The following is a 20,849-nucleotide window of genomic DNA, read 5'->3' as shown; positions in this document are numbered from 1 at the left end:
GATGGCCAAGGCTCAGCCTTCTGATAAATCGCGTATGAGATGAAACATTCATGGACCCCTTATCTATGAGAATAGGGGCATGAGCAATATAATATGAGCACTTCTACCTCCCTCCTGAAACATTACGTTACTACATCTGTTATTCTGACCCACGTCGTCTTATATCTCTATACAACGAGTAATGCACAGCTAAAGAAAATCCCCTAAAGGCATATGGTTACATAAATATTTCATACCTCTGCCTCCATCTCATAATAATTAGTGCACAGATAAAACCGCTTCTATTTTTACACCCAAACATCAAGCATTATAAATATTGTTCCTCATTAGGCACACACATTGACCACCTTGACGATGTGCTCATACAATGTCCTGCAGATCCCCAAACGCGTGAGGTGATTGATAGTCATCCTTATAAATGCATGTGATAATGCATCGAATGAAAAGTTACACCCTATGTGCATGCGAAGAAAGCAAGAGAAGCAACTGTGGTTGGTATACATCAGGCCATCAAGACATTAGATTTTGATGTAGGCAGTGTCGTGTCATGTTTGTTAGGCTACGTGAGTTGTAATGGCGACGTTGGGAATAATGAAGGTGTACATATGTGTACATATGTATTAGTGTGGCTATATGATTCTATCAGAGCAAGGTAGTAATAGACTAAGGAAAACAGTAAACAAGTTATTACAATAGATATCATAATACCAGTAATATTTAATATATAAGACAAAAGGAAGAATAAATAGATATTAGGAGAAATCCACTCTCATTTTATAACAGTTGAGAAAAGAAAACTAAGCAGAAGCACTGACAACTGCGGCAGAACCGTTGACCAAGCTAGCACCCTTAGCATTGAGAGATTCCAAAGCTGGGTCAATGGTCTGTTTAGCCTCAGCGAACAAGTGGTCGGCTCTGGACTTGGTAGAAGAAGCAACCTCTGAAACGTAGTCCTGGGTTTGAACCTTTAATGGCTGCAAGTAATCGTCATTCAAAGACTTGAAGGTCTTGGTGGCGGTGGAGTAGGAAGCTTCAATGTTCTTTGCAATCAAGTTGCTGCCCTTTGTAGAGTTCAATTCTTCGTTGTATGTAGTAATCAACGAGTTGCTGATTTCAGTGGACTTGTTAGAGACAGTAGCTCTGGAGCTCTTCAACACTTCGTTGAGAATGAGGAAGAAAGTGTAGACAGCACTGTTGTCGGAACTGGCAGTGTAAGCTGTCTCTGGGAAGTACTTGTTGTGTGCAGCAATTAAGTAATTGTTGACTGGGGCAACAAAGGTAACCTCAAGATATTGAATAGTCTTGAGTGGGTAACCAATAATGACGCCATCGAAGTACTTGGTCAACAAGTCATCGGCAAAGGCATCAAACTTTGTCAAATAAGGAGTAACTGGAGCAACCGAAAGCACCTTGGAGTTGACCAAAGTTACCAATGGGACAACGTAAGATGTGTAGATGTAGTTGACGATAGAGAACGAAACCACATAAGACAAAATCTTGTGAACATAAGTGTAACCGGTGATGTGGTCTAAGACCTTGGAGTGGAATAACTTGGTTTCAGACATGGTTTCTATAAGGGGTATGCGAATTTACCGTATTCAAAAAAAGACAGGTGTAATGGAAGATTCGGTAAACAATAATTTTTATAAAATCAGCAGGGATTGCCAGTTATATATATATCGATTTCTTAACTATGAACTAGTTTAACTATGACGGTTACATGTATAGATAAATATTATTTTTGAAAATAATTAAACTTTCCTGAGTGAGAGTCCGATGGGATGTGTTACAGGAGCCGCAGTTGGGATGTAGAAATAACCATTGTTCGTGTTTCGATGTTTACAATTAATATCTTGTCTGTATTGAGTTCTACAACGCTCTTGCCCCCTGGTGATACCAGATTTGCCCGTGGTTTCTTGTGTGTACCTAGAGTTCTTTGAATGTGGCAACTGAGTAAACTGACTTCGGAAGGGGATGAATGTTTCCTTGAATAATAATATTAGCAGCCATACAGTATTTTCTCAGCGATTGTGTGGGAGAAAACAGCCTAATTAAGATTTGGCAGAACCGTCGTGGGCTGAGGCTAGAAATGCATGTGAAAAAGTTCCAGCCTTTCCGTAACAAACCCGATACGGTGTGGTAGAAACACGACAGTCCGAGGATAGAGTCTTTTACAGGCATTCACCAGAGCGATTGAATGTGTAAACACTAACAGCACAGGCATTAGTCCCTAGCAAACAATAGGAATCCTGCACTAGACTCACGATGAACAGATCCTTTCAGCATCGAGGTGATCTTGCTCCAGGAACCCTAGTACTACCGGCGGTATACGGGTCCGAGTTCATTGGCTGTGAAAAAGTTCTTCTCAATCCCTCATTTTGAAAACAATCACGAGCAACTCTACAAATGGTGAATCGGCGAGACCGCATGGTTACATGTTATGTACATCTATGTTTTTACCGAGCTTCACCACGAATAATTCACTGGTGAACTGTACAGTTACACATCTGACTTCATTGCCTTGCGAAACATGACAGAACCTTGTTACAGCTCCTATTTATTATTCGCTGATTTGTACAGTTCTTGTTTGGGGTTATTATTGGAATCGCTATCAGGGGTTCGTAGTTTCTTGTTTCTTGTTTTCTCTGATTTCTTATTTTTCGTACCGTGTTGCGTGTTTTGATGGCACACGGGTTTATACAAAGGTGCTCTTATCGCAATAGTATGGCAAACCATCGGCTCAGATTTCAGATCTTGTGGTTTGATTGATGCAACTCTGCACCCAAACTTCAACACACCTGCAACTTCTACTAAGTAACAACCGCCTTCCAGAAGCCATAGTAATTTCTGTCAAATAGAGTCTCCGGTCGCCTTTTGTCCTTTTGCCTTTTATCCTATAACACGGCTGCTACATCAAAAATTGAAATAAATGCATATGCAATTCAATGGATTTGCACCGTATAGTTTACAATCGATATCTTGACTCGAAATAGTAGCCCGAATCGAAGTAGTAGCCCGAATCGAAGCAGACTCCGATAGTGTGTAAATTTCCATTTCATTGGTTAGGGGCCTTGTGTAAACTCTAAATGGTAAATCCAAAGTTAGACTTTTAGATATAGCAATCAACGTGATGCCTCCACGATAGTATGGTTTCGCAGTCTCTCGTTGTACTGATAGTGGAATTTGAAATTCGGCTTATAATTGCTCTGAGTCTGAGGTCATTAACCTGAGCTCTATCGTCATGAACATTGCCACCTAATCCCAATGCCTCCTTTTTGAAAGTGGCCCATACCCTAAATGTTTCACATAAAATTTTTTGCATCCTTGTTCAGGAATGTTTAGATTTGCCTATTCGGCAAGCTCTGGCTCATATTTTGTAGATCAGTATTTTCTTATCATGTCTGTTGGGAATTTTTAAGATGCAATACCGATTACTCCTTCTAAATACTTTATCATGCACTCATGACAATGCTAACCTTGAATATTTTTCTAATTTTAACACAGAACTACACAAACTACTCCACATTCCAATCTACATCTTAACTAAACTATTAACTTAATTGCTTTCCCAGTGGTTCTAACGTCGGCAACAAATAGCGAAAATGGCATTATTCTATTAGTTGAGAGGCATTCCCTGAAACATATCAGTAATTTTGCAATCCCTCACTGTAGAACCTATTTTCTAGAATGAACAGCAATCTTTATGCATGTCAGGTAAGATTCCAATGGCCAAGCCCAATTAATTCACAAAACACGATGCTCATTGTCATTCAGGGGGTGGGTTGGTACACTTCTGCTTCTAAACAATAGAAGTATCCGACAACGTAATAAGCTGCTTTTCGTATACCCTGTGGTGCGTCTTTAAGTTATCTCACTTGGCGAGAGTGAGTCTCTCGGTAATAAGAGAGGCGGTGATAAAACTAATCTCTGTGAATAGTATTTGAGAAATGAGCTAATATATATTATACTATTATTCTGTAGTATTATAAAAATCAATATTTGGGGGAAAGAAATGGAACTTTGGTCTAACAAAAATGTATAGGAGTTATGGCAAGTGAGTGCGGTCCTCAGGGTAATGAAATCTGTTGTGTTGTGCCTTCAAGGAGTATTATCAGTGGAAAGGGTGAGATTCTCTGGGAAGCAATACTGAGAATAATCTGTTTAAACTGTGCAACCACTTTTTTGTACGACCACTCACTGAGATTCTGCTCCTCATTGCTGCTTACACTCTGGTGGGTTCTCCTTAGGGGCTTCGTCATCGTCACTGTCTTCTTCGTCTCCTTCCTCTTCACTTTCGAATTCCTCCTCGTCTTCGCCATCAAAATCCTCTGGGAAATTGTACTCTACAGCATCACCTGTGAACCAGTCAATGGCTCTTGGAATCAAACGGTCCTTGATCTCTTCACCCAATTGGTAATCTAATTCTAATCTTGCCTCCAAATCATCGTCTTCTTCCTCTTCCTCATCTTCGTCGTCGTCTTCCTTATCTTCGTCTTCATCCTCTTCGGATCTCTTAGGTGGCTTTGGTGGGTCAAAGAAGTTGAAGAACGATTCTGTTGGGGTCAACTTCTCAATAGTTCTAGTTTGCTTGGTGTTCTTGTTTCTCTGCTTTCTTCTCTCGATATTAATAGTAACGTTGACCTCCTTGGACTTCCAGTTGATTTCGCATCCATCGGCGTGGTCGTATACGAAATCTCCAGAGTAGCCTAATTCAGCTTGGTAGTGGTAAGTCTTAGTCAAGATTTGATTAGAGAAGAATTCGTTCTCTTCGAATTCGAAGATCAACTCGAAACCTGGAGTATCCAAGTATTCCATTCTGATGTCTATCAAGTGCTCCAAAACCTCAGAGTCTCTGTCGGTGATAGTTTCGGAAACGGTGGAAAGATTTTCCAAACCAGTTAACCAGAAACCTGGAATACCCTTGGTTGAGTCGTCCTCGTCTTCTTCCTCGTCTTCTTCTTCCTTTTCGTTCTTCAATTCTTGGATCTTGGCCTCTTCGTCTTCCTCATCGTCATTTTCTTCCAAAGCTTCACCTTCCTCGATCTCTTCGGCAGTAGGTTCTTCAACGCCATTAATGATGTTCTTTCTTCTGGCGTATAATGGTTCGTACTTCTTGAAGTATTTTTTCTCCAAAGTTAACAACTCCTTTTGGAACTCAGCTTCCAACTTCATCTGCTGCTGTTGGATAGCCTTCAATCCCCAAACTCTCTTCTTCACCACTTTAGGCAAGCTCTCAATGTATCCGCTTTGGGCGCCGACTAAGTCTCCCAATTTTCCTTGGATCATCGATAAAAGTGCTGGGTTGTTGGCCAACTGCTGGCCAACATTCTCCTCATTGGTCTCTTCGATAGTGGACACAGTTGGAGGCTGCGAACGCAAGTAAGAGTTAGTCACCGATGATGGGGTGTTCTGGGGCGTAGGAGCCTTAGAGATATCTCCGTTTTTGCTCTTGATGGGTCCCGACATGATGTAGCTACTGATTATAGGATAAATCTCGTACAGACTGATGTAGACTCGAATCAACTCCTCTTTCTACAAGGCGGCTAATTGTTACAAATGTCTTTGTTGGTGCCTCTATCTAATTTTTCTCTGATGATGATTTGGGTCGTGTGGAGGCAGGGAACACGCGTTTCTTTTTGAGTGTGGGAAGGTGCAAAAGGCGTTAAGGTGCAAAAAAAAAGAGGATGTGAGGATTTGAAAGGTGCAAAAACAGTAAAGATTTAAGACAGTTAAGAAAGGGAAAAAGAGAGATGTTGCAAAAGACCATGTAAGGGTGCAAGATGGAAAAAAGGGCGTGTGAGAGGAAAAAGGCCGAGACAGCATCAAGGGAGCTAATGTTATGAGGAGAAATTCTATGCAATTTGGAAGGAGGAGAAAAAGAGAGGTGTGGCGAACCTGCTGGTGGTGGAAGGTCAGAAAGGATCGTAATAAAGGTTTATGCAAGCGAGCTGGTGTAGTATTTAATGTGTTTTAGATGATACTAATTTTTTGCTTCTTTCTCTATATTTCAGACTACGAATACAATTTCATTCGGGTTTGAAGTATACTACTCTTTAATATAATAAGAGGGGAGGAAATTAAAATCCGTATTTCGCAAATATTTGCAATGCTACAATTAATATCTTTGCGCTCTCGTTATTCATTTCACATGAAAATAAATAGTATATATAAATATTTTAAATTTTACCGAAGACAAGATGCCAGAAAACTTCAATAGAACATGATTCGCAAGAGATTCTATGTCTATATTTAATCTCAACATCTGTTTCAAATAATTGATCTACATTCCTGTCTTTGGCATCAAGGTACTTGGCAACTCGATACTCGATTCTACATCGATATCCTCGTACATGCCGTCCAAGTAATTCTCGATATCTATCTTCCTCTTCTCCCATTTTTCAACCTGGCTCAATTTGCTCTCAATATCCTTGATCTCGTTGTCAATCGATTTCAAATTCTCTTCTGAGGATAAGTCATGGAACTTCCAATGATCTTGGTCCTCGATTTCTAAGATGAAATCATGGTACTTCATCAATAAAGGACGGTGACTTAAGGTAATAAATGATATCTTCTTCTTTTGTAAGAGTTCAAAAAGATAGTCTTCAACGTCCGTAGATACTGCGTTAGTACTCTCATCCAAAATGACAACTTTTGGGTTTTTAAATAACACTCTAGCAATACTAATTCTTTGCTTTTCTCCACCACTGAACACATCCTTCCATTCCTTCACGACGTTGAAGTTTCCCTCTCTTTTAAGCAAGTGCTCCAACTTCACTTCACGTAAAATGTGGTACAAGTAGTCGTCATTGTAGCCCATCTCCAACATGTCATTGTAGCTGTATGGATAAATAATTTGATCTCTCAAGTTACCAGTTGTAAAATAAGTCTTCTGCGGCAAGTAGAAAATATCGTCGTCGTTTGGTTTCGACAATAAGCCTCTGTACAAGGGCCATAATCCTGCAATGATTCTAGCAATGGAAGTTTTACCGCAACCATTTGATCCCAAAATTAATAAGTTCTTGTTTTGCTTAATCAGGAATCCTAAGTCATTGATCAATGGTACGGCTTCAGAACCATCTTTTGATGGAATAATTACTGGAATCTTTTCAAATCTGACACCATCATTATAGTTGTTTTGAATAGTTCCATTGAAGTCCTTGAACCCAAATTTGGATCCAAAGTCATATCTAGGAGAGTGCACCTTGTGCAAGTTTGTAAGTAAGTCAAACACTCTATCTGTGTAGCCAGTCAATTGATTAACTTCCTTAATAGAGTACATCAAACGTGACCCAGCATCTGCTAAAGACAACATAAGACGCTTGTTAATAATAAACTGTCTCATGTTCTGTCTCTCGTTTACTTCGGATTTCTTCTCGGACTTAGCGGTTTCAGCAGGCCAGATTTCGTCTAAGAATACTGGCAAACCAGCAAAGATATATCCCCAAGCAGACCAGGTGTACTTTAAAACATAATCTTCCAAGACAGAGTATGCAAAAGAAATATTAATCTCCTTATTGACGTGGATCATCAAATTCAGGAAACTTTCTTGCAATTTGGATTTTTCGATAATTGAACCCTTGTAGAACCCGATTTCTTCACAGTTTGTCATTAAATTCAATTGATCATTAAAATAGGCTCCCTCCAAATGGGTTCTTCTTGATGATAGCTTTCCAAAGGAAGGGGTTGCTCTCTTCAACAACACTGCTGTGAGGAAATAGTTTGCAAAGATACCAATAATAGCACCGCTTCCTAAATTGTCTCTTAAATAGACCGAGAAAAAGATCAAGTCAATGAAAGGTTTACCCATACTACTAAACAAACCTGAAAGGGAATCGCTGAACTTGGCGACGTCGTTGGTGATGTATTGGTCGATATTCTCGATATCGTTGGTGTTTAAGGAAATCTTATAATATGCCATGGCCTTGTCCAAATACATGTCATGAATGTATCTGGTAAGGTTGGTTCTAAACCCAAGGGAGAGTCTACTATCCAAGTATTTGATAGCTGCATTTGTATAACTAGCAGGAAATGCAATGAGCAACCAATAGATCAAATCACGAGAAAACTTTCTCCCATTTGCTGCAATCAAGTTTTTCACAATCTGACCGTCCAATTTAGCCACTAAGAGTGACAACCATGTTCTCATAAGAAGAAAGAAGCATTGAGAAAGCAATAACGATGTGTTTTTGCAATAGAATTTGGGAATCAAAATTCGCCAGATGATTGTGAGTTGGTTCAAGAACTTGGAACTGAATAATACTCCCTTCTTTTGTTCCTGGATGCGCTGGTTTATGACAAAGTTCTTGTATAAATACTTATCAGCAGCATAGGTATCCAAATTAGGCTTTGGAATGATAATACTGGAGACCTTGTTCTTACCCTTTGGAATAAAGATTTCACGAGACCCATTCTTCAAGATAGTTGATGATTGTCTGATCAAGGCTGGACGAGCAAGTTTTTCGTTAAGTATGTATTCATTGTACTTTGTAAGAATGTTCTTCACAGTGAAGTACAATCCCACACCTGCTGTGCCTATAAGGGTGGACAAGAATAGTATCACAGGTCTGGACTTGTAGTTGATTTTCACTTTGTTGTCCTTATATGTTATGACAAACTCCTGTAAGATCAACAAGAGGTTTCTGACATCTTTTTTCTTATAACCGGTGAGTCTTGATATGTTTATCATGGCGGCTGTTCAAATATTGATATGAGGAAGAGGCGATGGGAACAAACAATACAACAAGTGGAAAAAAACTGGGGAATCAATGAAAACCAGCCCAAAGCACCCTCGGTTTCGATATAGATATATAAAGCGGCCTATCTATTAGAAACAACGACAATTACAACAACAACAAGAAGAAAAAGAATAACAATAATAGAATTTACCGGTACTAACAAGAAAAGAAGTAGTCACTACAAAGAAAATCTGAACGGTCACTGAAAGAGGATATATACAGAATATATACAGAATATATACAGAGCGATGTTGCGAATCCATTCCAGTATGTAAAGGATCTGGGCAATACAACGATATACATTTCTTGGTTTATAGAAGTATATTTTCATGGTAGACGGACGGTGGGGTAAATGGATAAACAGTAGGTATATTGAAAATCTAGAACAGCAGCGGTAGTCAACGAGATGTAGATCTTTTCAACCATCGCTAAGACTAAGTCACAGAGCACCAAATAATATATATCCATTAAAGATTGACAAATAATACATAATACGATGATGATGAGAAAATGCTACATCACACTTCCTTCCAGACTAAATTCTTGCCTTCTTGGGAACTCCGGAATATTCTCCGAAGTTAAGATAGACAATTATTCTGTAGCACAGAAGCCCTCTACAACTCCATTCATCCCGTCATCCCCACAAAACCTTTAACTATGGTCACTATTCTTACTGTAGATGCGTTGATGCAACCGCATCGCTAGCCGAGGAGGTTTCACATGCATTTTGTGGGGAAACAGTATTGCGGCAAGGATTCAAATCGGGAACTCCAGAAGAAGCCAAGTTTACTTCAAGGTGGGGAGTGATGAGATAGTGTACAAGAGCGCTGTTGGTTTTATATGAAGTAAAGTGTCAGAGCATAGTCACCTTGTAATCTTGCTTTTGATTTCGATCTGTTAACTTATTACGTGAAATGTGGTGAAATATTAACGAACAAAGTGATTATAATCAAATACATATTATCAATATGGTCACGTGATTACGAATTTTCGCTACATGTTTAGGTAATAGTCAACAGCTATTATTTGGATACGGCAATCTGAGTCTCTTGAATAATATCTTACTAGGGATGTCAATGCTGCGAACCAAGTATCGTGTTGTGTGCTTTACCACCGTTTCAAATTACAGATTCTGCAATATCCACAGATGCTGCAACATATGCTAACAAACCTATCCAACAATACAGATGTTAACTCGATAAAAGAGATCTTTCGATGCAATTATTTATTCTATAAATTTAAATATATATACAGTATAGTCGTTAATTATTCATATTACAAGTGAATGTACTTAGTTGAATTTGGATGTTAATGGAAAGGTTGCTGAGTTGAAAATATATCTAGTGTGCTGAGGTAATAGTATATCTAGTAGTTCAGGGAAGTACCAATAAAATCAATAGAACTTCGTATTCAAGGAATTTGTCTTTCCAGCAAGCCTCTGTTAATTCCTACGGTTGGCCTAGTAGCTCCCTACCATCTCTTTCCCTTTAATTGTTTCGAGATGCATTGCTTAAATTGAAGAAATTCCTTCTCGCATGCATTATGAGACATCGCAGTGTAGTTCTTCAAAACACATTCGCCATAAGCTGTACCTTCGGTAGCGCACTTCGCGGTGGTTTCTATGAGCCTCTTCGCTGGTCTGACCTTGTTGTTAGTGGACATATCTGTTAGCTATTTGAAGAAGAAACATATCAAGGTTAGTTACTGAACTCTTGCAGATCTCATTTAAATCTTTTAGTGGTCCTGCACATAATGGGTTTGCCTTTTGGTGTACGAAATTGTATTCCTATAATAATCAACAATTTTGGGAATAATTCAGCAATAACATATGTTTAAACTATTATTCAGCCTTCAATGTTATCAGATGTTGAATTAGAACCTACAGACCTACTTTCTGTATTGATCCCGAAGCACTTTTTATTTTTGGTCACGTGATCAAAACAGATTTTATAGATTGACGTCTTTTATTTTCATCAAAATATGACTTCGTGGCCAAGCTGGTTAAGGCGTAAGACTGTTAATCTTGAGATCGTGAGTTCGATCCTCACCGAGGTCGTCTTTTTTTTGAAGCCTGTTACGCTAGCTTTCATTAATCCCTCTTCCCATCTTAAAAGTTGGAATCTGAATGCTTGAGAGTCCTACAAGGTATCTCATCAATTGTAAAATGACATTTATTCCTTGCGTTAGCATGGCATTTCTATTTCTACAAAAATTGAAGCATAATCATCGAATGATCTGGCTAAGTAACGGCGTATTGGGAACCTTGTTTTGGGCTTTAAGCTCTTTACTTCTTACCACTCTTCTTGATACCACTGCCACCCAATGGGCCACCCTTCTTGGCCTTTTCGGCCATTTCCTTCTTAGCTTGGGCGTCAGCCTTCTGCTTTGCCTTGAAGGCCAAGTCCTCTTCATCCAACTCTTGGGTCTTCTTCTTTGGAGCCTTCAAAGGCTTAGCTTTACCACCTTGACGACCAGACATTTTGTTGACTCGGTTGTTGACGAACTGTTTTATAGAATGATGAAAGGAGCAGGAAGAAAGTAAAATATGAAAGATTCTTCAAGCGACACTGATGCTCATTTCTCACTTTCTCATTCTCAAATTCTCATTTCTCATTTCTCGATGTGAATTTTTCTGTATATAGCGACGATGTAGAGTTAACTAATGAAATCACTGCTGTTATGAAAAGGGTACATCTGAAAGCGTGAATTGTCTCTTTGTCGGTGTCTTTGTCTATTTTGATATATAGTTGTCAATGGTATAGAAATTGCGTTGAAAAGGGATTAGTATGATGCTCTAGTCAGTGACAATTTAGTTTTGCACTGTTAATTAAGCTTCCATAGTTAAGATCCATAGTTATTCTCTTCTTGTATATTGCACATAGTTTAAAGATTTGCATAGTTAATAATTACATAGTTAAGATTTACATAGTTAAGAATTGCGCAGCCATTTCTACTCTTAATAATGCCACCATACAATATGAAGAGAGAGGGTACACATAAAACAACCAATTGATTAGCCATTTGAACAAAAATTTTGCTTTCAATATATACATATATATATATATATACTCTCCCTTTCATTTCTACTACAAGTACCTTCCCAATTGTCATCACTTCTCCAATACCCCAGCTAACTATACCCCAGCTAACTATACCCATCTACCTATCCATCCCATACTCTTCTACCCTGAGCACTGCCTCTCTCTAAACTGCACTATCACCCCAATTCTCACCGACTGCGAACTGACCCACATTTGCAGTTTTAGTGACCTCCAAAATCCTCACTTTCACAGCGCTTGTGTTGTAAAAAGATACCAGTTAAAGGATAAGGCTCTTCTTGAATTGATTGGTCAATCGAGGCATTCGCACAAGTAAACCAGTCCAAACTCCGACGTCCATCTATAACCACCATAATCTATCCACCATGGCGGTCTTAACCACTCAGGACAAGGAGAAGATCAAAAGATTCATCCCTAAAGCCAACAATAAGATAATAGACGCTACAGTAGCAAGACTCTACATAGCCTACCCTGATCCCACAAAATGGGTCTACACGGGACTCGTTGGAGCCATTGTTCTTGTTGACGATCTTGTGGGCCACACGTTTTTCCTCAAATTGGTTGATATTATCGGATCTCGAGGTGTTGTATGGGATCAAGAACTCTACGTTAACTTCGACTACAACCAGGACAGAAAGTTCTTCCATACATTCGAGATCGAAGATTGCTTAGTTGGACTCTTGTTCGAAGATACAAATGATGCCGTACATTTCCACAAACGTGTAACCAGCAGAACCAAACATGCCTCGAAGCAGACTGTCAACAACAAAAATGCCATCGCTCTTAAGGCTAAGGCTGGACCTACAGGACACCAGGCACCGGGACCAAGAGGAGAATTCGTTGATTCCAATACGGCGCAGAGGTCGAGGAGAGCTAAAGGTGTGTTGTATTACGATGATGTACCACCACCAGAATGGAGATCTCTATATGCTGAGTTAGAAGCAGCTGGTATCTCTGAAGATATGATAGCTGATAATAGAGAGTTCATTAAGGACTATATCGCCCAACAGGGAGGTCCATTGGTCGGCTTAGAGCCTCCTATTCCAAGAAAATTCCAGAAAAAGACTGAAGCACCAGCTCAAATGGCTAGAGTGTCATCAGTAGCTAGTAAAACTAGTAAAACTAAGAAAGCGCCACCACCACCACCTCCTCCTCCAGGCGTAGCACCAGTAGGCAGAGTAGCTTCCAGTTCCCCAGCACCAAGTACAGAATCAGCATCTCCTTCTCCGGCTCCTGCTCCTCCTCCTGCCCCACCTGCTCCACCTGCTCCTGCTTCTGTGGAACATGCCCTTCCACCAGTACCAAATCACACCTCGGATACTGATGATTCCGAAGCCGCTCCATCGCCAACAGTTTCAGCACCAGCACAACCTAGATTCAGAGTGCCACCAGCTAATTTCAAGGCACCTCCTGTTTCAAATACATCATTACCATCGGTTCAGCAATTCCAACAAAGTCAGCCACCAGCATTACCTCCACCGGGTAACAGGCCGGTTCCACCCTCTCCAGCAATTGGATATCAGCAACATCCAGCATACGGTCAACAACCCCAAAGTCCTAGCAGTCCATATGGTCAAAATCCAAACAATCCATTTGGTCACCAGCAACACTCTCTTCATGGTGTTCCTCCTCCACCATCTAACTTGCCTCCAAGAAACGGAGTTCCTCCTCCTCCTCCAGGTAGAAATGTTCCTCCACCCCCACCAAGCAGAGGGAATGCACCTCCCCCTCCTCCAAGCAGGGGTAATGTACCTCCTCCACCAGCTCGTGCAATACCAGGTGCCCCACCAATGGCTCCCCAGAGAACGGCTGGAGGTGTCCCACCGCCACCACCGCCACCTCGTGGAGCAAGAGGTGCTCCTCCTCCCCCTCCTTCTAGAGCAAGGACTAACGTTGTGCCACCACCCCAACAGTTCCAACAACCACCTCCTCAGCAGTTCCAATCACCACCACCACCACCTCCTCCTCCTCAGCAGTTCCAGTCACCACCACCTCAGCAGTTCCAGCAACCACCTCCTCAGCAGTTTCAGCAATCACCTCCACCCCAACAACATTTCCAGGCTCCACCTCCACCGCAACATCAGCCAATCCCAAATCAACCTGTTGGAACTCCTCCGCAACCGTTTGGAAGCGCCCAGGCTCCTCCTCCACCTCCACCTTTACCTCCAACTATGAATGTTTCTGCTCCACCTCCTCCACCTCCAATGCCACCTTCTTTAAATCCAGGTGCAGGGGGGCCTCCACCACCACCTCCTTTGCCTTCATTTGCAGCCGCTGACAACACGGTACCATCTCCAGAGCCGTCATTCGATCCTGGCAGAGATGCTCTTTTGGCATCTATCAGAGGAGCCGGAATCGGCAGTCTTAAAAAGACAGACAAGTCTCAGTTGGAGAAGCCTAGTGTTCTCTTGCAAGAAGCGAAGGGAGAAGCTTATCAGCCACCGGCATCTTCTGGTGGTGCAGGTGGAGCTCCTCCCGGTCAACCTGCCAGTTTGGCCGATGCTTTATCCCTAGCACTTAACAAGAGAAAAGGAAAGGTTGCTCATAGTGACGATGAAGATGATGACGATTGGTAGAAATGAAAACAAAAAGATATGATGGGCTTTGCAGCCAAATCGCTTTAAAGCACATGATATCAGTTTTATGAATATAAGCAACGTAGATGATTTGAGTGAAAAATTTGTAGAGTTCGATAGGAGAATATAATATCTTCAATAAGAAAGATGAAAAAGGTAAAAAGGTTGCAAAATGATAGTACAAAATCGAGTCACGTGATTTTGTTGGATTACAATTTTTATTGATTTCAATTTGAGATGGCCATAAATCTTAAAGAAGTCAGTAATTCTACTCTAGTATAGAATAGAAAAGATGACTAAGACGAGAGAGGAATTCGATGAACTCCTCAAGTCTCATAAAGAGGCCGTGAAATACTGGAGTCTTTCTCTTGAAGACCCACAAAAATCACTTACCAAGGTCCAATCGGCTAAGGTGAGCAAACCTTTGGATGAACTCTTGAAACTTTCTAGATTGATTAAGGCACATACCACAAAGGTTGGTATCATATTTAAGCCTGAGAACATAGCGAAGGACTTCAATCCAGCATTTTCAACTTTACAGAAATTGTCAGAAAGTCTTGTATTTTTCATTTCTGTACTTGCACAACTTCAGCCCAGTGTCATCTCACATTTGTACTACAATGAAATCATCGAAAAGGTCAAGGAGCTCTTAGATTCCAATAGTAAATTTGCAGATGAATTAATCAGTATATTTGAAAAGGATTCAGAATCGGAAAGTCCAGAACAATATAGTGGAAGTGAAGTGAAAGAAATCAAAAACAATGACGAAGTCGATAGAAGATTAGTATCTGTTGGAAAGATTTGGAGCAATTGCGACTCATTGTCGTCTTTAATACAAAAAGGAGCATTGGACTTGTTGACGTCAAAAATAAAGGTGAATGTTCTGTTGATAGAAGATGGCTATGAGGAGTTTGTTGAGTGGACAAAGAATCCTGAAGAGTTTGACGATGACCCATTTGGATTTAGTGATGATGAAAGTGATAATGAAGATGAAGATGATAAAGATAAAGAGCCTCCTGTTGTGAAAGGTGAGGATTCAGAAGAAGAAAAATTGCATAAAGATGAACTTATAAAGTATTCTCAGTTTTGGTCAAAGAAAATTGATCTTGTTAAGCTATTGCTTGCCTCATTTAAGAAGTCTTTGCCAGTGACTACAACTGGACAATCTATTGATTTGATAAATGGAAGTCAGTACAATTTGGTCACTTTAATTGACAAATTTATTGTGGACTTGATGATGGATAGAACTATCGATGATGAAATAAAGGAATACACTGATGAAATCACAAAAGAATCGAAGCGGTTGGTAAAGATTGCAAGAGATATTCATGCCAAGAATGACAAAAGGGCCAAGTGGTACTCTGCATGGGAGACGAAATACACATCTGACTTATAATTTTTGTAAATATACAATCAAAAGAAATAAAGTAATAGATCTGTAACAAGAGTTGTAGAGTTGATTGTATAGCCCAATAAATCTACAAATAGGAGTATTTCATTCGGTCACTGTATTTTTACTAAAACACTATTTAAGCGGACCTTTTTGCTATTAAGTGGTCGTTATCCTTCAATCTGCGGTGTGGTATGGAACTCCTAGTATTTGGATGGTAACGACGGAATTGCTAGTTATTCAATTAATCCCAAATATTTAGCATGGTGCTTTGCGTGCTCTTCAACGAAAGTACTGATAAAGAAGTAGGAATGATCATATCCATCGACTAAGTTCAATTTAACTCCTCCCTTGTATCCCGTACTAGCTTCAACAAAATTCTCTGGCTGCAACTGCTTCTGTTTGTAGAAAGTGTCGTCAGTACCTTGATGAATCAAGATCGTTGGTTGGTTCTCATGCTTATATTCCTTAATCAAGTAAGTTGGATCATATTGGTTCCATTGCTCCTTATCTTCGCCTAAATAGTTACCGAAGTTCTTTTCACCCCATGGACAAGTCAGTGGGTTACTAATTGGAGCAAAAGCTGAAACAGATTTGTAGGTACCTGGATTTTTAAGGAATCCGGTTAAAGCTCCCATTCCACCCATAGAGTGGCCTGTGATGGAGATTGTCTTGAAGTCCAAATCAGTGAAGTGTTTGGCCAATTCTGTCAATAACTCCTTGTGGACATATGAATACATATTGTAGTTGTTCTTCCATGGTTCTGTGGTGGCATCCACATAGAAACCAGCTCCTGTTCCGAAGTCCCACGAATCGTCTTCGCCGGCGATGTTGGCTCCACGGGGAGATGTGTCGGGAAAGACGATAGCGAACCCGTACTTCGTAGCAAAGTATGCTAAAAACGACTTTTCCGAGGCATTGTTTGGGGTACAAGTCAATCCAGACAAATAGACCAATACTGGAGTCTTTTTGGAGGATTTAGTAGGCGGAACGAAGACATTGACCTCCATTTTTGTCTTGGTTGTGGTAGACTCATGGGCCAATTTATAAAGCGTTCCTTGGAACTGTTTGATCTCTGCGGTGGTTGTGAATGACATTTTGGCTATTTCTTTTGTCGATATGCTAGCAAGTCAGTATATACGATAGTAAGTTCTCTTTATACGTCACAAGCAACCAGCAATTGAATAGTGACAACCCACTATTCAAAAGAAACAACTGTTCTAAAAATGATGAAGAGCAAGTCTTAATTTCATTTTCCACGCCGTGAAAACCGCGCGGGATAACATTTCCTTATCGGGTATAAGATCTCGACATGGCTGCGAACTTTGATTATTGCAGCGATTAATGGAAGATTTAGAAGTGTGTGGGTAAGATTGAGTAGTATTGGTGGAGACAAACAAAAATGGATGATATATATGGTGTGGTGTAGGGTTGTGTTGTGTAGGGTTGGTATGGTGAAGAGGACTGGTATTGGGCATGTGAGGATTTGGGAGGAAAAGATATTTGAAGAAAATGGTATATAATTGTATATTGGCTGTTAAATTTGACAATATACTAGAGAATTGGTGGATATAAGAAATTTTTGAGTAAACTTTATAAAATATGGCTATTTACAATATGATTTATTAGAATTATTGTATATCTTCTTCGGTTTTTATTGAGTGGAGGATTACAGTTATCTTCTAGACCTTCTACACATTATATTATTCAAGAAAGTGGCTCGCCAAAGCCAAAGAAAAAGATTTATTAGGCGATTAAAAACTAAAAAAGCATTAATTAGAAACTGGAGTGGCCTCTGGGTTCGTACGGGAAGAACACAGTCAAGATTCCAGCAAAAATAAATAAGGCTCCACTAACGAAGATTGGAGCCGAAGTAGTCAAATCAGCATAGATAGCGATGATAGGCGCAAAAATACCGAGAACTCTGTTGAAAGAAGCAGCCAAACCGACTCCAGTACCTCTAATCTTCGTGAAGAAGATTTCTGGGGTGTAAGCATATAAGACACCATACATAATGTTCGAAACAAACGAAAATGCGCAATTCCAACCCAAGTTGGCATTACTTGTCTTAGCTGTGGTAGAACCAAACAAGAAGACTCCTGTCAATATCAATGAACCACACAAGGTACCCTTACGTCCAATTTTAAGTTCAACCAAGAAACCAGCAACAATGGCTCCAGGAACTCCTAATACGGCAACAATCAATGAGTTTCTGTAGGTTTCATGTACGCTCAATGGCTTATTAGCACTACCTCTTGTTTCAAGATAATATGGTAAGAAAGCATTGTACAATGGGAAGGCAAGACCAATTATACCCCAGGTGAAAATGACCAATGATGATGAAATGGCAAGCTTCCTAGTAGCAAAACATTCACGAATATGTGAAAACTTATACTTGGAGAGTTTTTCCTCAAGTAATATATTCTTCTTTGGCTCGTTTCCTTCCTTTCCATCGAGATTAAGCTCGTCAATATCCTGGAGATCTTTCAATGTAATAGGAGATTCTTTTCCATTTATCTTCGCAATTTTTTCAATAGTTGCAATGGCCCTTTCGTCATCTCCTCTAGCCAAGTAAAATCTTGGTGATTCAAATACCCTAAAGGCAAATCTGGCAATGAACATCAACAATGTCAATCCACCCATGGTGAATAAGAAGTATCTCCAACCCCAGTTATCTTTCTTGAGACATACTGTCGCAGCAGGATCACAAGAGTAATTAGAAATAAGACCCCAAGAAATCAAGTTAGCCACAATCTGACCAATTGCCCACCACGAAGACATCACGGTCAACAACCATTGATGAGATTGAGGCAAAGCTTCCAAGAAAATAGCAGAATCGACTGGTAAGTTACCACCTACACCAAAACTCCAAAAGGCATCAAAAACACCGACTGCAGCAAAATTCGGGGAACCCCCAGAAATTATAGCAAATACACCAGTAATTAAAAATGTGAGATTGAAGGCCCATCTACGACCAATGATATCACTTGAAAGTGACCAAAATAAAGCACCAGCAAGTAAACCAAAATTCTGTGCCAACGTAAGGTAAGGAGCCTTTCCTACTGGAGCGTGAACACCATCAACTTCAGTCAAACGAGCAAGGATTAAACCAGTTGCGATCGGCCATGCGTTATCAGACAACCAACCAAATCCAGCTACAAAGAATAAACCATATTGATAACGACCGAAGCCAATGGTGTTAATTGCATCGGAGATAATCTTGGACTTTGCAAGGTATGTTCTATTAGTGTCGTTCACGTCATATAACTCACCTTCAAGGAAACTGGAAAGGTCCGAGTCGTGAGACACTTGCGACGTTATAGGTTGCTTTTCACCACTAGAATCCAATTTCAGCACAGACAGATTTGGTTTGATCTCCTTTAGATGATCATCAGAGTCTTCCTTGATTTCTTTCAAGGAAGGGTCCAGGATTGGAGGTGTTTCTGACAGTGGATCGGACATTGCTCTTTATAAATCCGATTTTTCACAGTAATTATTAGTTAATGAAAAATGAAATCCGTTAGTTAAATTGATATGTCATTACCGAAAAATATCAAAATTCTCTTGACAGACATCAATATATATATGAAATTTTCAAGGCGATCTTCGTATATTATTTAAGGTGACACAAGGGATAATGTTTAACATTCATAGGCAAAACCTTAATTTGAGAAACCATCTGAAGCTAATTTACAGATACGGCAAATGCCACGGCTCACTCCAATTTTATTGTTGCTATTACCCTGTTTGCATGTTTATCGCCGCTACTATGAACTCCTCCAGTAGCCACATCCAACACCAGCCGGTATTATATCCAATGCCCCTGCATGTTCATTAAACCTTGCACGAACAGGCTATTATTAAATGGAACTATTATCCAGTGAGGAGCACCAAATGGCTGCTGTCTCCTAATTAGGAAACTAATTATATATATTTTCTGTCAGGTATCACTATGATGTCACTACTGTGGCTGCTGAATAATATCAAAGCGCATAAGCGGATTATTTCACAGGTTTTTCCATGCACTTGAAGTCGTGATTTCATGTGGGTAATGTACTCAGGAAAGTAGTGAATTACGAAAGCCTTTGGTGGAGAGAATCTGCATAGACCAGGGTATTGCCGTCTTACGACCGATGGCACAATTGGAGCCGCAGATTACTGTCAGAGAGTCACTTAGTAAGAGTTGCGGAAATATGGACAAGGCTCAGATGTATGCAGAGACACTGTGTAAGGAGACGAGAGAAGTTTTGAAGTGTGACTTTGTGTTAGTATCCATTCTTTGTAATCTATACAACTCTATTGAAACTATAGGCCAGGACGTCTTCCTCAATTATCAATTCGTATTCTTCAACTTTCCAGTGCTCAAACCACAGTTTCACTGCATTCATACCTTTCCTGTGAGCCTTTCCTGCCCCGCCAACTTGGGCATGCTTCTTACTCTCCCACCAACATGTTGCAAGATTTTGACCGTGAACGTCGTCGGGTGTCCCGAACCAATACTTCAAAAGTCCTCCAGATTCATTAGCTTCCTTGTGTGAATCCTTATCAACTGTAGCTAAAAATTGTCTCTTTTCAGCTGATGTCTGGACATGTTCAAATAGAATGGAGCGAAATGCTATAATATAAACGTGAGTTTTAGGGAACTTAATTTGTAGTTGTTTGGCGTAGTCTTTCACTAGCTTTATGATAACAGAGATATTAAAGGCCTCAAGATATGGGTCGAAAGCGTACTTTTCTGTGGTTGGTTTAAATGACTGTAATGCTAAACCAATGACTTTATAAGCGTCTGTCAGTCTGGTCAAATCTAGCCAATGGTCTTTTTCATAGTAAGGTGAGGATCTGATAAGATCTATTGATGTAACATCTAATTTACCCTTTGTGTGGTCATATACTGGGGTCAACAAATCTTCGTCGTCTCCTATAGTGGCCGTTCCGTTTCTATGTGGTGTCATTCTGAGATCGTACGGCGTAGAGCATTTGAATGGTGGGTTTAACTTCACGAAGTTTTTGAGATATATACAAATTTTTAAAACCTAAACCCAAGATCTACTTCGAGTTGTGGTTCCATCGTGTATCTTCAAGACGAGCC

General features: G+C 40.1%; 10 protein-coding genes and 1 non-coding gene across 11 annotated transcripts; 3 read left to right on the top strand and 8 right to left on the bottom strand. All coding sequences in view use genetic code 12, as the record gives it.

Moving 5' to 3' along the window:
* Positions 1-797: 797 nt before the first annotated feature.
* On the bottom strand, positions 798-1,565 carry RJT20DRAFT_1991 (uncharacterized protein; the record flags this gene model as incomplete). Its single annotated transcript, XM_064919260.1, has 1 exon — positions 798-1,565. One exon carries the CDS (start codon positions 1,563-1,565, stop codon positions 798-800), a length of 768 nt encoding a protein of 255 aa, XP_064775494.1.
* Positions 1,566-4,212: 2,647 nt separating this feature from the next.
* On the bottom strand, positions 4,213-5,466 carry NAP1 (histone chaperone; the record flags this gene model as incomplete). Its single annotated transcript, XM_064921494.1, has 1 exon — positions 4,213-5,466. The coding sequence occupies one exon, from the start codon at positions 5,464-5,466 to the stop codon at positions 4,213-4,215; it is 1,254 nt and encodes a 417-aa protein (XP_064775493.1).
* A 658-nt stretch (positions 5,467-6,124) lies between these two features.
* On the bottom strand, positions 6,125-8,907 carry PXA1 (ATP-binding cassette long-chain fatty acid transporter). The gene has a single exon (XM_064917048.1). It carries the CDS (start codon positions 8,684-8,686, stop codon positions 6,281-6,283), a length of 2,406 nt encoding a protein of 801 aa, XP_064775492.1. The 5' UTR covers positions 8,687-8,907; the 3' UTR covers positions 6,125-6,280.
* Positions 8,908-9,947: 1,040 nt separating this feature from the next.
* Positions 9,948-10,577, bottom strand: RJT20DRAFT_127639 (uncharacterized protein). The gene has a single exon (XM_064917047.1). The coding sequence runs from the start codon at positions 10,395-10,397 to the stop codon at positions 10,206-10,208; it is 192 nt and encodes a 63-aa protein (XP_064775491.1). The 5' UTR covers positions 10,398-10,577; the 3' UTR covers positions 9,948-10,205.
* Positions 10,578-10,717: 140 nt separating this feature from the next.
* On the top strand, positions 10,718-10,791 carry RJT20DRAFT_t61. Its single transcript has one exon. It is a non-coding gene; the product is annotated as a tRNA-Asn (tRNA).
* A 97-nt stretch (positions 10,792-10,888) lies between these two features.
* RJT20DRAFT_127637 (uncharacterized protein) lies at positions 10,889-11,358 on the bottom strand. The gene has a single exon (XM_064917046.1). It carries the CDS (start codon positions 11,212-11,214, stop codon positions 11,020-11,022), a length of 195 nt encoding a protein of 64 aa, XP_064775490.1. The 5' UTR covers positions 11,215-11,358; the 3' UTR covers positions 10,889-11,019.
* A 446-nt stretch (positions 11,359-11,804) lies between these two features.
* On the top strand, positions 11,805-14,553 carry WAL1 (actin-binding protein). Its single transcript, XM_064917045.1, has one exon. It carries the CDS (start codon positions 12,160-12,162, stop codon positions 14,368-14,370), a length of 2,211 nt encoding a protein of 736 aa, XP_064775489.1. The 5' UTR covers positions 11,805-12,159; the 3' UTR covers positions 14,371-14,553.
* Positions 14,554-14,622: 69 nt separating this feature from the next.
* Positions 14,623-15,830, top strand: RJT20DRAFT_40084 (uncharacterized protein). The gene has a single exon (XM_064920007.1). The coding sequence runs from the start codon at positions 14,663-14,665 to the stop codon at positions 15,764-15,766; it is 1,104 nt and encodes a 367-aa protein (XP_064775488.1). The 5' UTR covers positions 14,623-14,662; the 3' UTR covers positions 15,767-15,830.
* A 1-nt stretch (position 15,831) lies between these two features.
* On the bottom strand, positions 15,832-17,018 carry RJT20DRAFT_40083 (S-formylglutathione hydrolase). Its single transcript, XM_064920006.1, has one exon. The coding sequence runs from the start codon at positions 16,855-16,857 to the stop codon at positions 15,997-15,999; it is 861 nt and encodes a 286-aa protein (XP_064775487.1). The 5' UTR covers positions 16,858-17,018; the 3' UTR covers positions 15,832-15,996.
* A 518-nt stretch (positions 17,019-17,536) lies between these two features.
* On the bottom strand, positions 17,537-19,222 carry RJT20DRAFT_145180 (uncharacterized protein; the record flags this gene model as incomplete). The annotated part of the gene is made up of 2 exons (XM_064918781.1): positions 17,537-19,068; positions 19,096-19,222. 2 exons carry the CDS (start codon positions 19,220-19,222, stop codon positions 17,537-17,539), a joined length of 1,659 nt encoding a protein of 552 aa, XP_064775486.1.
* Positions 19,223-20,046: 824 nt separating this feature from the next.
* On the bottom strand, positions 20,047-20,712 carry RJT20DRAFT_1983 (uncharacterized protein; the record flags this gene model as incomplete). The annotated part of the gene is made up of 1 exon (XM_064919259.1): positions 20,047-20,712. One exon carries the CDS (start codon positions 20,710-20,712, stop codon positions 20,047-20,049), a length of 666 nt encoding a protein of 221 aa, XP_064775485.1.
* Between the last annotated feature and the right edge of the window lie 137 nt (positions 20,713-20,849).

Source organism: Scheffersomyces xylosifermentans (assembly GCF_036884685.1).
Source record: "Scheffersomyces xylosifermentans strain CBS 12540 chromosome Unknown RJT20scaffold_3, whole genome shotgun sequence".
In the NCBI taxonomy this organism is placed as follows: domain Eukaryota; kingdom Fungi; phylum Ascomycota; class Pichiomycetes; order Serinales; family Debaryomycetaceae; genus Scheffersomyces; species Scheffersomyces xylosifermentans.
Note: the sequence above shows the minus strand (reverse complement) of the source record. Positions and strands in the feature narration are given on the sequence as shown.